Source organism: Danio aesculapii, chromosome 23 (assembly GCF_903798145.1).
Source record: "Danio aesculapii chromosome 23, fDanAes4.1, whole genome shotgun sequence".
In the NCBI taxonomy this organism is placed as follows: Eukaryota; Metazoa; Chordata; class Actinopteri; order Cypriniformes; family Danionidae; genus Danio; species Danio aesculapii.
In genome coordinates, this window is record NC_079457.1 from 15,579,456 (window position 1) to 15,592,409 (window position 12,954).

General features: G+C 37.4%; 1 protein-coding gene across 1 annotated transcript in view; it reads left to right on the forward strand.

The window, feature by feature from the left end:
• Nucleotides 1-12,954, forward strand: part of plxna2 (plexin A2) — a 380,453-nt gene that overhangs the window by 285,721 nt on the left and 81,778 nt on the right. The window contains exons 15-17 of the mRNA XM_056448621.1: nucleotides 2,228-2,364; nucleotides 5,524-5,691; nucleotides 11,393-11,486. Coding sequence (XP_056304596.1) covers nucleotides 2,228-2,364; nucleotides 5,524-5,691; nucleotides 11,393-11,486 — 399 coding nt within the window. The remainder of the gene's footprint in view (nucleotides 1-2,227; nucleotides 2,365-5,523; nucleotides 5,692-11,392; nucleotides 11,487-12,954) is intronic.

Genomic DNA, 12,954 nt, shown 5'->3' on the forward strand with positions numbered 1-12,954 from the left:
GAAAGAAATGAATAGTTGAATTAAATTGATCAAAATGACAGTACTTTATATACAGTGCATCCGGAAAGAATTCATAGCGCTTCACTTTTTGCTAATTATTTAATGTTACTGCCTTCTGTTACCACTGATCATTCTTGAGATGTTTCAGCAGCTTAATTGGAGTTCACCTGTGGTAAATTCAGTTGATTGGACATGATTTGAAAAGGCATACACCTGTCTATATAAGGTCTTAGGGTTGACAGTGCATGTCAAAGCACAAACCAAGCTTGAAGACAAAGGAATTTTCTGTAGACCTCTGAGACAGGATTGTCTCGAGGCACAAGGCTGGGGAAGGTGACAGAAAAATTGACGCTGCTCTGAGAGTTCCAATGAGCACAGTGGCCTCCATCATCCATAAGTTTAAGTTGTTTGAAACCACCAGGACTCTTCCTAGAGTTGGCTGGCCGTCTAAGCTGAATGATTGAGGAGAATGGCCTTAGTCAGGGAGGTGATCAATAACCTGATGGTCACTCTGTCTGAGCTCCAGCATTCTGTGGAGAGAGGAGAACCTTACAGAAGGACAACCATCTGTGCAGCAATCCATCAATCAGGCCTGTATGGTAGAGTGGCCAGACGGAAGCCTTTCCCTGCCTGGAATTTGACAAAAGGCATCTGAAGGACTCTCAGACCATAAAAAACAAAATTCTCTGGTCTGATGAGACTAAAATTGAACTCTTTGGAGTGAATGCCAGGTGTTACATTTGGAGAAAACCAGGCAGCACTCATCACCAGGCTAATACCATCCCTTACAAATCTTTTTTCACATTGTCATTATGGGGTATTGTGTGTAGAATTTTGAGGAAATAAATAGAATTGAATCCAATTTGGAATAAGGCTGTAACCAAAAAAAAATGTGGAAAAAGTGAAGCGCTATGAATACTTTCTGGATGCATTATATAGAAAGACAAATATTAACTAAATATTTAGTCAAAGAATAAATATTTAGCAGCACAGCTGCTTTTAATACTGATTAAGAGATGCATTGAAGTGAATATTCTGGGCCACATGGAAAATTCTAGATGCATTTGATCAAAAACCATTATCAAAAATCCTTTGCAATAAATATTTTTTATTTTATTAAGACTTTTTAAAATTTTACTCAATAACTTAGATTATAATGATTTTAAAAAACACAGTCCAATAAAATAACCACATCTTATTGACAGTTGAGAAGTTTTAGTTTAAAGTTGTTGGCATGACAGCACAGTAGCTTATGTAGCAGCAGGAACAAGTATCCTACATTGAAATGTCCTGTTGGCATTGAGTTGAATGTTGAGTGGACTTAAGTGCTTTTCTGGTGAGCATGTACAGTTCATGCATTGGCAGAACTAAATATTAACTTATTTTTTAACTTTGACCTTGATGCGAAACTGATTCTGCTGCTTTCTTTGGTTGAGTCAATGCAGCAATAAACGCCTTTTTTGCATAGTGCATTGAAATAAATGGGTTTATTAGCACACTGATTTCTATGTCTGATGCGCATTGGAGGAGCTACAGCTGGAGAGAGAGTGAAAGCACTTGTGGACAGTGCAGCGAATATTTCAACACAGGGTCCTTGTGAAAGCGTAGCCCGTATACATTTTTGGAGAGCACAAATGGAGCTACGTATGGCTGCATTTCATCTTTAAAAGAGCGCTACGGGGCGGTAGGTTTCTTTTTGCGCTACCAGCTGACCACTTATCTCCATGTGGATGGCTTTTCCAATTACCAAAGCAGTCGATTGCTTTTGAAAACACTGTTAGTCAGTTAGTCAGTCAGTCAGTCAGTCGATAGCGGCCTCTAGTGGATTTACACGAGAACAGCAGGCGTGAATGGCAAACGCGAGAGAAATTTGAGATCTGAAAAAGCATACACAGCGGCCTCTGGTGGATTAGCGAAAACAAAAGCTGCAAAAAAACGTTCCTACTGGTATGTATTTCATGATCTCCAGAAATGTATATAAGGGTACGTATCAATAATGAGCTTGGTTTGCTTTATTTTCAGTTGGTTTTCTCTTTCGGGTGAAAATCAGAAATGCCAAAACTTTGGTACATCGCTAATACTAATCATAATAATCTTTCTTAAGCATCAAATCAGCATTTTAGAATGATTTCTTAAGTGTCATGTGACACAGTAGACAGGGATAATGATGCTGATAGTTCTTTACGTGTATTCTGATAGCCTCCATCTTCTCTTTCTGTCTTTGCAGATGCCATCGGTCACAGGTTTGTCTCCCAGTCGTGGTCCGGAATCTGGAGGAACCAAAGTGACCATAATGGGGGAAAACCTGGGAGCAGGCAGCAGTGTCACTGTACTTTTTGGGAACCAGACCTGCGAGTTTTACGAGTAAGAAGCACACATTTTTTTCCTATAATATAAAATGAAAATTTCTAAAATAATACTACTAATAAAAATATAGTTTATATTCAGTCGTTGCCAACTTTGTTAGTTACACCTTGCTAATACCAGGTGTACAAGAGAGAAGTTTCAGATGATTTCAGCTTTGGTGGGTTATTCTGACTCATAGTGTGCCCAGAAAATATAACCCCACACCAGAACACCACCGCCTTTGGGCTGAAATGTTGACACAGGGCAGGAGAGATCAATCTTTTTATGTTTTTTTACACCAAATTCTGACCCTACCACCATAATGCTGCATAAATCAAGACTCATTGACTTGCAGCTATGTGATTGGCTAATTGTGTCTCATTTCCACCAAGTAATACGGTTCGGTTCAGTACAGTACAGTACAGAACGCAATTACTTCCATTTCCACTGTCTGAAACCGTACTGCTTACAGCTACCAAGTAAGGGTATTATTAGCAGTGGCTAATCAGGGTTACTCATAACGAATCAAACTATATTGTACTATACCTGGGGTGTCCAAACTCAGTCCTGGAGGGCCGGTGTCCTGCTTAGTTTAGCTCCAACTTCAAAACACCTGCCTGGAAGTTTCTAGTATACCTAGAAAGCGCTTGATTGGCTGGTCCAGGTGTGTTTAATTGGGGTTGGAACTAAAATATGTAGGACACTGGCCAGAGGCGCAAAAATGGGGTATGCAGTATATGCAGTGCATAGGGGCGCCGCACATGGGGGGCGCCATTGTGCCAAAACTATTTTTGAAATGAGCCTTTTTAAAAGTTTCAAATAATATTGAATAAATAAATATATTTGGTAAAAAAAAAGTTTATTTGGCATTTTATACGAGTTTAATATTGTATTTTATTAAATAAAAATAATATAATACCACCCCTCCCCCTCCGTAGACCAGTTGATTAATCCGTTATTCAGTTACAGTCACTTGTTTAAAATGGAGAGAAGAATGAAGAGGAGTAGTGCCCAAAATAGAAAACGAAAAAAAGAACATGTAAAACAATGCCTTAAAATGAAATCTGCTATGTCAAATTGGATAATCAGAGATTGGTAAGCGTATACTATTATTAACATACTGTTATTCACCTTCTGTTTTTGGGAAAGAGTTCATAAATCATAACCGCCACCTAGCCTGGGCTTTACCCAGGGCCGGAGCGAGCTGAACTGGCTCTTTAGGCGAACGGCGATCACGCCGCCCTCAACCCGTAATGTTAAGTGAAAAAGAAAGTTACCGGTTCGCGAGGACCGGGGGGTTCGCTGACGCCGCCTATTCACCTTATTCTCCGGGTACGAGCGGGCGCAGCCATTTGAATCATTTTGGCTCGAAACTTCCGCTCTCATTCACTTCCATTCATTTTTAAACGTTAAAAACAGCTCGTTTTGCTGCTTGGTGTTGCAAACTGATCTTTTCTTATTATATTATTCTACTTTGTCTGTATTGTCATGCAAACACTGGTTTGTGGAGTAAGTAGTTTGACCGTTTTCTGCCGTTAATTATTCCTAGTCATTTCTCCCATAGGCAGCTGAATCGGAAGTTCTAAAACAATCGCAAAAACGCGCGCAATGCAGAAGGCATTGTAGAATAAGGTCAATACTGTAGGTCGCCTCTATAGACGCGCCGTTCCTGCTTTTACCAAACGTAAGAGCAGAGGAGGTGGTTTTGTCCAGGCAGGGGGACAATGATGCACGATCACACCGTGGCTGCGTCCGAAATCGCATACTTCCATCCACTAAAGTATGTAAAAACAGTATAATTCGATGGGCTAAATACATATACCTGGCGTAAGTCCATGTGACTTTACGGTAGACGTTTGATAGTCGCAAATAACTTTTTTTTTGTGAAGCATATAACTGACAAGCATACTGGGTTATATGATAACACATGTAAAAGTCATAAAAATCAATCAATAAAAAATACATTACATATGGGGAGATCCATCATATTTAAATAATTAGATTGTACAGATTTTTTTTTTTTATTATTATTATTAGAAAGGTTTTATGGCCTTCTTGTATCTTGTAATTGAGTTCAAATAATTATAAAATATTTTAAAATCTTTACAGAAAAAAAATAAAGGAGGAAGTTATAGACATTACTTTAACCTGTATGTGAAATTTCCCAAGAACAATTATCAACTTCAGAGCAATATTGAGTGTATTATAGCCAGTTTTACAGTTAAAAAAAGAAACATGCATTCGTTATTTTGTAAAATGAATTAAAAAGCAACCCTGAAACCTGTTTACAAAAATCATCAGAAAATGTACAAGTACAAAATAGATGTAAAAGACTTTCAGGCTCAGTGTTACAAAAAGAACATTTGTCTTTAAAATTTTAATACATATATTGCAGGGGTAGAACCTGTGTAAAAAATTACACAGCCAGAACACTTATCTATGGACTTCTTTTATTTTTGTTTGTATTGTGTGTGTTTAGATGTGTGGTCTTGGTTAGCCCTGCATCCTCACAAATTTTGTTATACGTAAACTCTTAGGGGGTGGGGGCGCAAAACTTGATCCCGCATACCCCTCTGTAAATGTGCAGTTGCGCCCCTGACACTGGCCCTCCAAGACCAAGTTTGGACACCCCTGTACTATACAGTACTATGCCAACCATTAGGTATTTGCATTATCTATAACTTACTGCAATAAAATTGTTAATATTCCACTACATCTCCCTTTCCAACTTTATTTCTGCCTCCTCCTCATCTAATTTTCACAGCACACTTCTATATGTAAATATCATACCCCCTGCTTGACTTCTTCCTATATCTGCCCCTTATTTCACACTCTCTCCGGGGATCTCAATTTAAAGATGATTGTACCACTTAAAGGCCCAAGACCGCTTTAATGCGATAGCAGCTAATTGCTGATTCCTGCTTTCCTCTGTGTTCCTATGGAAGTGTGATGTGTTCCTGTTGGTGTTGCAGCTTAACGCGCACTAATATGCTGCAGAGAATGACTAATGCTCACTTTACATGGGTAGCATTTTCAGAGAAAAGACTGCAATTGAAAAGGGCAGAGGGCCGCCCACAAGCACCGTTCATATATAGTGTGTCTGAACAGCATGTCTAGCCTTCTGATATAAAGACTTAGTGGTCTGATTGGTTTGTATCTGCTTGTGTTTGTCCTCAGACGAACTATGACGGAGATTGTGTGTTACTCTGCACCATCTCTGACGGGTGTGGGTTCGGTTCAGATCAGCGTGAGTGTGGATCGCGCCCAAGTTCGAGACATCCTGGCTTTTGAGTATATAGACGACCCCACCGTTCAGCGCATCGAGCCGGAATGGAGCATCGCAAGGTAACATATATGATGATGCATTGCTTTAGTGCTGGATTATGCAGAGCTGTGAAGATACACTACCGGTCAAAAGTTTGGGGTCAGTAGGATTTTTAAATGTTTTAAAATAAGCTTATTCTGCTCACCAAGGCTGTATTTATTTCATCAAACATACAGTACAAATTGTCAAATTGTGAAATGTTATTGCACTATAAAATAATAATCATAGTTTATGATTTAATTTAATCATTTATTCCAGTGATTTTAAAGATGAATTTTCAGCTTCATTACTCGATGATCCATCAAAAATCACTCTAATATTTATTATAATTTTTTTTTGTTTTTCAATATTATTATTATTTTTAATATTATTATTATCATCATTATTATTGTTGTTGTTATTGTTGTCGTTGTCATTATTATTATTATTATTATTATTATTATTACTATTATTATTATTATTGTTATTATTATTATTAATATTATTTTCAATATTATTATTATCATTATTATTATAATTATTATTATTGTTATTGTTGTCAATATTATTATTATTATTATTATTATTATTATTATTATTATTATTATTATTATTATTATTATTAATGGTAATAGTAATAAAAGCAATAATGACTGAACCAATAATTTCATTTGAAACTACATACAATAAAAAAGCAGTTATTTAAAAGGTTAATAAATATTTAACAATTTACCAATTTTTTTACATTTAATAAATGGCTTCTTGATTAACAGAATAAAAAAAAGAAAAACAAAAATTGACCGCAAACCTTTGACCGGTAGTGTACATTTGAATGGATGTCAGGCACATTTCTGCGAGAAATTGATCTAATAAATGAAGTTGAGCAGCTTTGTTCAAGGACGTGTGTTGTTGTGTTATTCAAGAAAATGAATGAACGGCTGACTTGTGTTCAGATAAAGCTTTTCGTCTTTGTTAATAAAAAGGATATACATCATGTCAGGGCCATAGATATTTACATTAGATGTCGCCTACACTATTGTTGTCTATTGTAAGGAATGCTGTCATTTTAGTACATGGTAGTGCTCCTTTGAAATGAATGTGGGACCAAGGTGCAGTGGAGGACTGGCCATCCAGAGCCAGAGATATACACATACTCTATATACATATATCTATGATCTGGAGTTTTCACGGTGGTCCGTATGCAAATATAAATATTTTTTAAATTATGAAAATTTTAATTTGACATCACATTTCTACATCGATGGATAAGTAATCGCACAGGCATTGCGATCGAAAATGTATTATCCTCCCTCCCTGTTAAATTTAGTCTAATCCATGTGCTGGAACACACCCCCTTTCCCGCTTTCACGTCTCATACTAACGGAGGGAGCGATTCATTTGTGAATGAATCCCCGTTATGAATGACTCGTTCACTTAGCCGACAATAATAAGTTTCTAGCACCGCAGCATCTTGTTGTCATATTTCATTTACGTTGTTTGCTGATTTTATTCAACAAAACTAACATAAGCGTAGTATTTATTGTAAGTTGGTGCTACTTTGCCTTATGGTAGTAAGTGCAGTAAGTGACTGTATTATCATCAATAATGTGACTTGTTGAGCACAAAAGTTCGTAACATACAAAAGCGTAAAAAACAAAATCTTACCTATGAAATGTTATGCCTTTGTGCTTTGTTTTCTTTGTTGTTACCCTTACACAGCGTTAAAGTCCAGCATCTTCACATTGGCTTTAAACTTAACTAGTGCGGTTGAATGACATTTGTCCTGGGAGCACTGTACAAATGTGGCGGCGCTATTGAAGCATGCTCAGGGTCCGTATGCGATATCTAGTGTATATATCTATGATGTCAGGCGGATCATAGAGGTGGGTCTGTGAAGTTAAAGCCTTTTTTAAACAAAAAACACTTAATGGATTTGAAAAGAAAATCAATTTCATAGTCCTAAAATAGCTCTCAAATGCTGTTATTTTGTAGTTTAAATATATATGTATTAAATATATATAAATGTATATATATAAATGTTAAAGAGATAATTCACCCAAAAATTTAAATGTACTCATTCTTGTGTTACTTATTCTTGTGTATAATTTGAAGAATGCTGAAAAACATGTAACCTTTGGCATCCATAGTAGAAAATGCAAATACTATGGAAGTCAATGGTTACAGGTTTTCAACATTTTTCAAAAAAATACACAAAAAAAGAAAGAAAACTCATAAAGCTTTGAAATAAGTAAAGGATGAATAAATTATGACAGAACTTTCATTTTTGGGTGAACTATCCCTTTAAGAAAAGTTAAACTGATCATTTAAATTTCTTAAAACATGCACATCAGACCAGTCACATGATCGGTATCATAATTTAGCTTTTTTATTTTTTTGCTTAGTGACCTAGAAATTACACTTTTAAGATCACAATAGTAATTTAAAACCTGGGGCATAACTGTGGCTCAGTGGTTAGCACTGTCGCCTCACAGCAAAAAGGTTGCTGATTCGAGTCCCGGCTGGGTCAGCATTTCTGTGTGGAGTTTGCATGTTCTCCCTGTGTTCGCGTGGGCTTCCTCCTGGTGCTCCAGTTTCCCCCACAGTCCAAAAACATGTGTTATAAGTTAAATGGTTGAACTAAATTGGCCGTAATATGAATCTGAGAGTGTATGGATGGCTTGAGGCTGGACATCATTGCGTAAAACATGTGCTGGATTAGTTGGCGGTTCATACCGCTGTGGCAACCTCTGATAAATCAGAAACTAAGCCAAAGAAAAATGAATGAATGAATTTAAAACATTTACTTTCCAAATCCCATATGATATGAGCTCTCAAATCTTTTCATTCACAATTGTATCTTTCATCCTGTTCAAATTCTACAATGACTACATGCTAAAAGGGATGGTTCATCCAAAAATGAATATTCTGTCATTTTCACATCCTCATGTCTTGATTATTCTACAGAAAAATCAAAGAAGATATGTTAAAAAAAAAAGTTGAAAACATTTATTTCCATTGTATATAAAAATGTTTCTAATTTTTGGATGAACTCTTCCTTTAAGAGATTTTCTCACATTTCACTATACAGATCTGGACAGATTATTCAGAGCTAGATCATATTCATGCCAAAGTGCTGCTCATTATATACAGTAGCAAAAAATGAGACTGAAATAGAAATGTGCTGAGAATGATTATATAAGTGATGCGGAGATACGGGTTCTCTGAAAGCTGGAGTAAATGCAGAAAGAGAATGTCTATGTCATTCCTGATCTAACACACAGATACATGAAAACCTTATGTAGTGCCGTGTCAGCCAGCAGGAATATTATATTGCTCAAAGGTTATTTTTCATAGCTCTGGAGACTTAAATGTTTACTTAAAAATTTTGAACTCTATATGTGACAATATTTTTAAGAGTGATGAGAACCAAACTATGTTGAAACCTATTGACTTCTATAGCCTGAAAAAAGCATAAAAAATGTTTTGTTTTTGACTGACAAGAACTAATAATTATAATTAAAGGGACAGTTCACCCTAAACTGAAAGTTCTGTCATCATTTACTCACCCTTTACTTATTCCAAACCTGTTTGGTTTTCTTTCTTCCATTAAACAGAAAAGTAGATATTTAGAAAAAAAGCTGGAGACCAGTAACCATCAACTTCCATAGTATTTGTATGTCCTACTATGAAAGTCAGTGATTACAGGTTTTCAGATTTCTTTAAAATATCTTCTTTAGTGTTCATGAAAATCATAACGTTTTGTAAGCACTGAGTAAATTGTTTACCTTCCAGTGCTAAATCATGTTTTGTATATACACAGTTCTGTAATTAGATGTAGTGACATGTCATTCAACAAACAAATTAACAACACAGATAGTGACAAACATATTTGAAAAATTCTTCACTGCCTGTAAGAATATAGAGCTTTGAAATGAGTGCAGTTTTTATAGCTGGATTCCTTGGTGTAGAATTGGATTAGAAATGTTTGTACTGTATTTAAAGGGATAGTTCACTCAAAATTGGTAATTTCCTGTTCATTAACTCTCTGAACCCTCAGGTCATCCAAGATGTTATTGACTTTTTTTCTAAAGTAGAACCGGAAAGAAGATTTGTAGCTGGAACCATTGTCCTCTGGTATCCATACACTGTAACAGAAATCAGTTGGGGGCATTACTTTGCGATTTAAAAGCACATTCCAAAGACATCATAATTAATACAAGGGCTTCTGGTGATGCAATGTTAAAGCAACAAGTAATAACTTGACTTCTAGTTGATCATTTGGAAAAGTGGCAAAAGGTGGATTTTTCCAATGAATCATCTGTTGAACTTCATCCCAATCATCACAAATACTACAGAAGACTATTGGAACCAGCATGGACCCAAGATTCTCACAGTCAAGTTTGGTGAAGGAAAACTCATAGTTTGCAATTACATTCAGTATGGGGGCGTGCGAGAGATCTGCAGAGTGGATGGCAACATCAACAACCTGAGGTACCAAGACATTAGTGCTGTTCATTACATTACAAACCAAAGGAGAGAGCAAATTCTTCAGCAGGAGCGTTCCTTCTCATACTTCAGCCTCCATATCAAAGTTCCCGAAAGGAAAGAAGGTCAAGGTGCTCCAGGATTGGCCAGCCCAGTCACCAAACTTCAACATTATTGAGTATGTCTGGGGTAAGATGAAGGAGGAGGCATTGAAGATGAATTCAAAGAATCTTGATGAACCAAATGATTAACAAGAAGTCAAGTTATTATTTGTTGTTTCTAAAACTTGGATAGGCAACAAGAGTTTTGTCAACTAGTAAACAACTTTATTACCTGAATCGCAAAGTGATGGAGACCACTGACTTCCATTATATTGATACCAGGGGACAACAGTTACATCTAAAAATCTTGTTTGCTGTCCTACTAAATAAAACAATCTTTGATGTCTTGAGGGTAAGTAGATTAAAAGGTTAGTTTATGCAAAAATTAACTCACCCTTTACTTGGTTCAAACCTTAATGAGATTCCTTCTCCTGTTAAACACAAACAAAGATATTTTGAAGAATGCTGAAACCTGTAATCTTTGACCTCCATATTGTTTTTCATATATGGAAGTCAGGTTTTCAGCTTTCTTCAAAATATCTTCTTTTGTGTACAGCAAAAGAAAGGAACTCATAAAGATTTGAAACCATTTGAGGGTGAGTTTCTTTATATGGCTGTTTGTGGGAAACAGTTCATAAACAAATGTGAACCTCAAATGTGATTTTTTTTTTTTTCCAGTGGGCGAGTGCCCCACGCCAGGGCATCAGTAGATGGGGTCACGATGCTTTATTTGTTGTACCACACCGAACAGAGCCCTGTACGAGCAGCGCCTGGCTAATGAAGCGCTCAAGAGTAAACAACTGAAACACCTCCAGCTACAGCTCCACTCCCAGACACTCGCCTCTTTTGTTGTTCTTTATCAAACCACAGAAAACATTCCCAGAATGCTAAGCAGGACTCTTTTCCTTTAGTGTTTTCAAAGACACATCTAGTATGTTTGATTAAATCTACTGAAGACGGTTAAAAGCGTCTCTAATCAGGACCTTCTCAAAAGCGTATTATCTTCTAAGCGCCACATCACAAAGAAACAAGTTTTTAGGGCCGCGTTTGATTAAAATGTAGATGAGTTACTTCTGCGTCAAAGTTTTTTTTTGTTGCTGTTGCATTTATCCCGATTCACATTCATGCCTTGCTTTGTGTGTTTGTGTTTTTTCAGCGGACACACACCTCTGGTGGTGACCGGGACAAACTTGGATGTGATACAGGAGCCGAGGATTCGGATCAAGTACGGCGGGCGGGAATCCGTAAATGTGAGTAGCTTCATTTGCGTTATCGGCGGTTGCTCAATTATCCGCCCTCACTTTTGATACGACCTCAAGTTACCTGAGCTCAGGGGGCTTCTGGGAGAACGGCTTTCTCTCTCGTGAGCTGATATGTCACCAGGGCCGCCGCCATGAAACCCAACCGTATCAGTTCGACCTCAGAGACGCGTGACCTTGAGAAGTGGCATGCTTTGTCTGCAGGTTTGAGTTAATTATCGGTGACTTTCAGAAGAGAGAGGATCGTACAATCTGAGCGCTGGCTTTTTTGGAGGGGATGCATTAGACTAATTTCTGTCTTTTCTGTTGACCCACGGAGGCGAGATCCGTCGTGACTCACAGCCGCAGCTCTAGAAATCTCATATATCTCCTACCCACAAGCTTCTGCGTGACCTCTTTTTCAAGCTGTGTATCTGTAATTTCCACTAAGTACCCTGCTGAATTATTCAGTCTGCTCAAAGTGGTGCGGATGAGGCATTTAATTTGAGCATTTTACCAGGCTTGTACCACCTTTGCCGAATTGAAGTTTGTTGGGCATTATTTGCAGAATCCTGCATACATACTGTACAGATTCATGCGAGGTGCTATACGAGGTGGAAACTGGGCAGGTAAATGGTTAATGGGTTTCAAAGGAGGACGAGCTGCAGATAGAATGACTTGGTCAGCATAAATATGTCCTGAAAATAATGAAAAAATAATAAAAGCCCCAGGGTTGGGGAGTCGGTACGAATTCAATTTGCTTGCCACTGCAGGAGGTCCGAGTTTAATTAATGGAATAGTATTTTTTTTCACCTTTTTTTTTTCCGGTCAGACATAAGGATGGGATAGCCAGTAGCATCTTCTGTCTTCTATTGTATTATTTGATAAAAAAAGAAAGAATTTCAGTAATACACGCTCTCTAGCGCTGAAAAATACACATGAACTGTGCCACATCACATGAACCAGAAGTTGGTAAGGCTGCATCTGAAATTGCATACTTTCATACTATGTAGTTGCTAAAAACAGTATGCGAGCCGAGTAGTATTTCTGAATTCATAGTATTCAAAAAACAGTAAGTGAGAAGTACCCGGATGACCTACCCTATTTCCAGCGAGAATCTGAAGTGCGCATCCGATGGATGCTAAGTTATCTTATGAAGCCAAGCGAGAGACTTTATTAATAGGAGTGAAGCGACGGAACTGAAGCAGGTAGGTCACTTAATAATGACAAATGGCAGATGTAGTACGTCCATGTTCCATTCATACTACTCACATTCACACTATATAGAACTTACTTTGAACTTACCTGCTTGAGTAGTAGGTGATTTCGTACGCAGCCTAATGCTGTGTTCACACCAGACACGGCACACAGGAATGAATCGCTTCGGTTTACTCGCTTCATTCGACCATCAAATTCTCTTCATTCGCACGTCAAATTCACTTCACAATAAATGCGGATTCGGGTCATGGGTGGGGCTTCT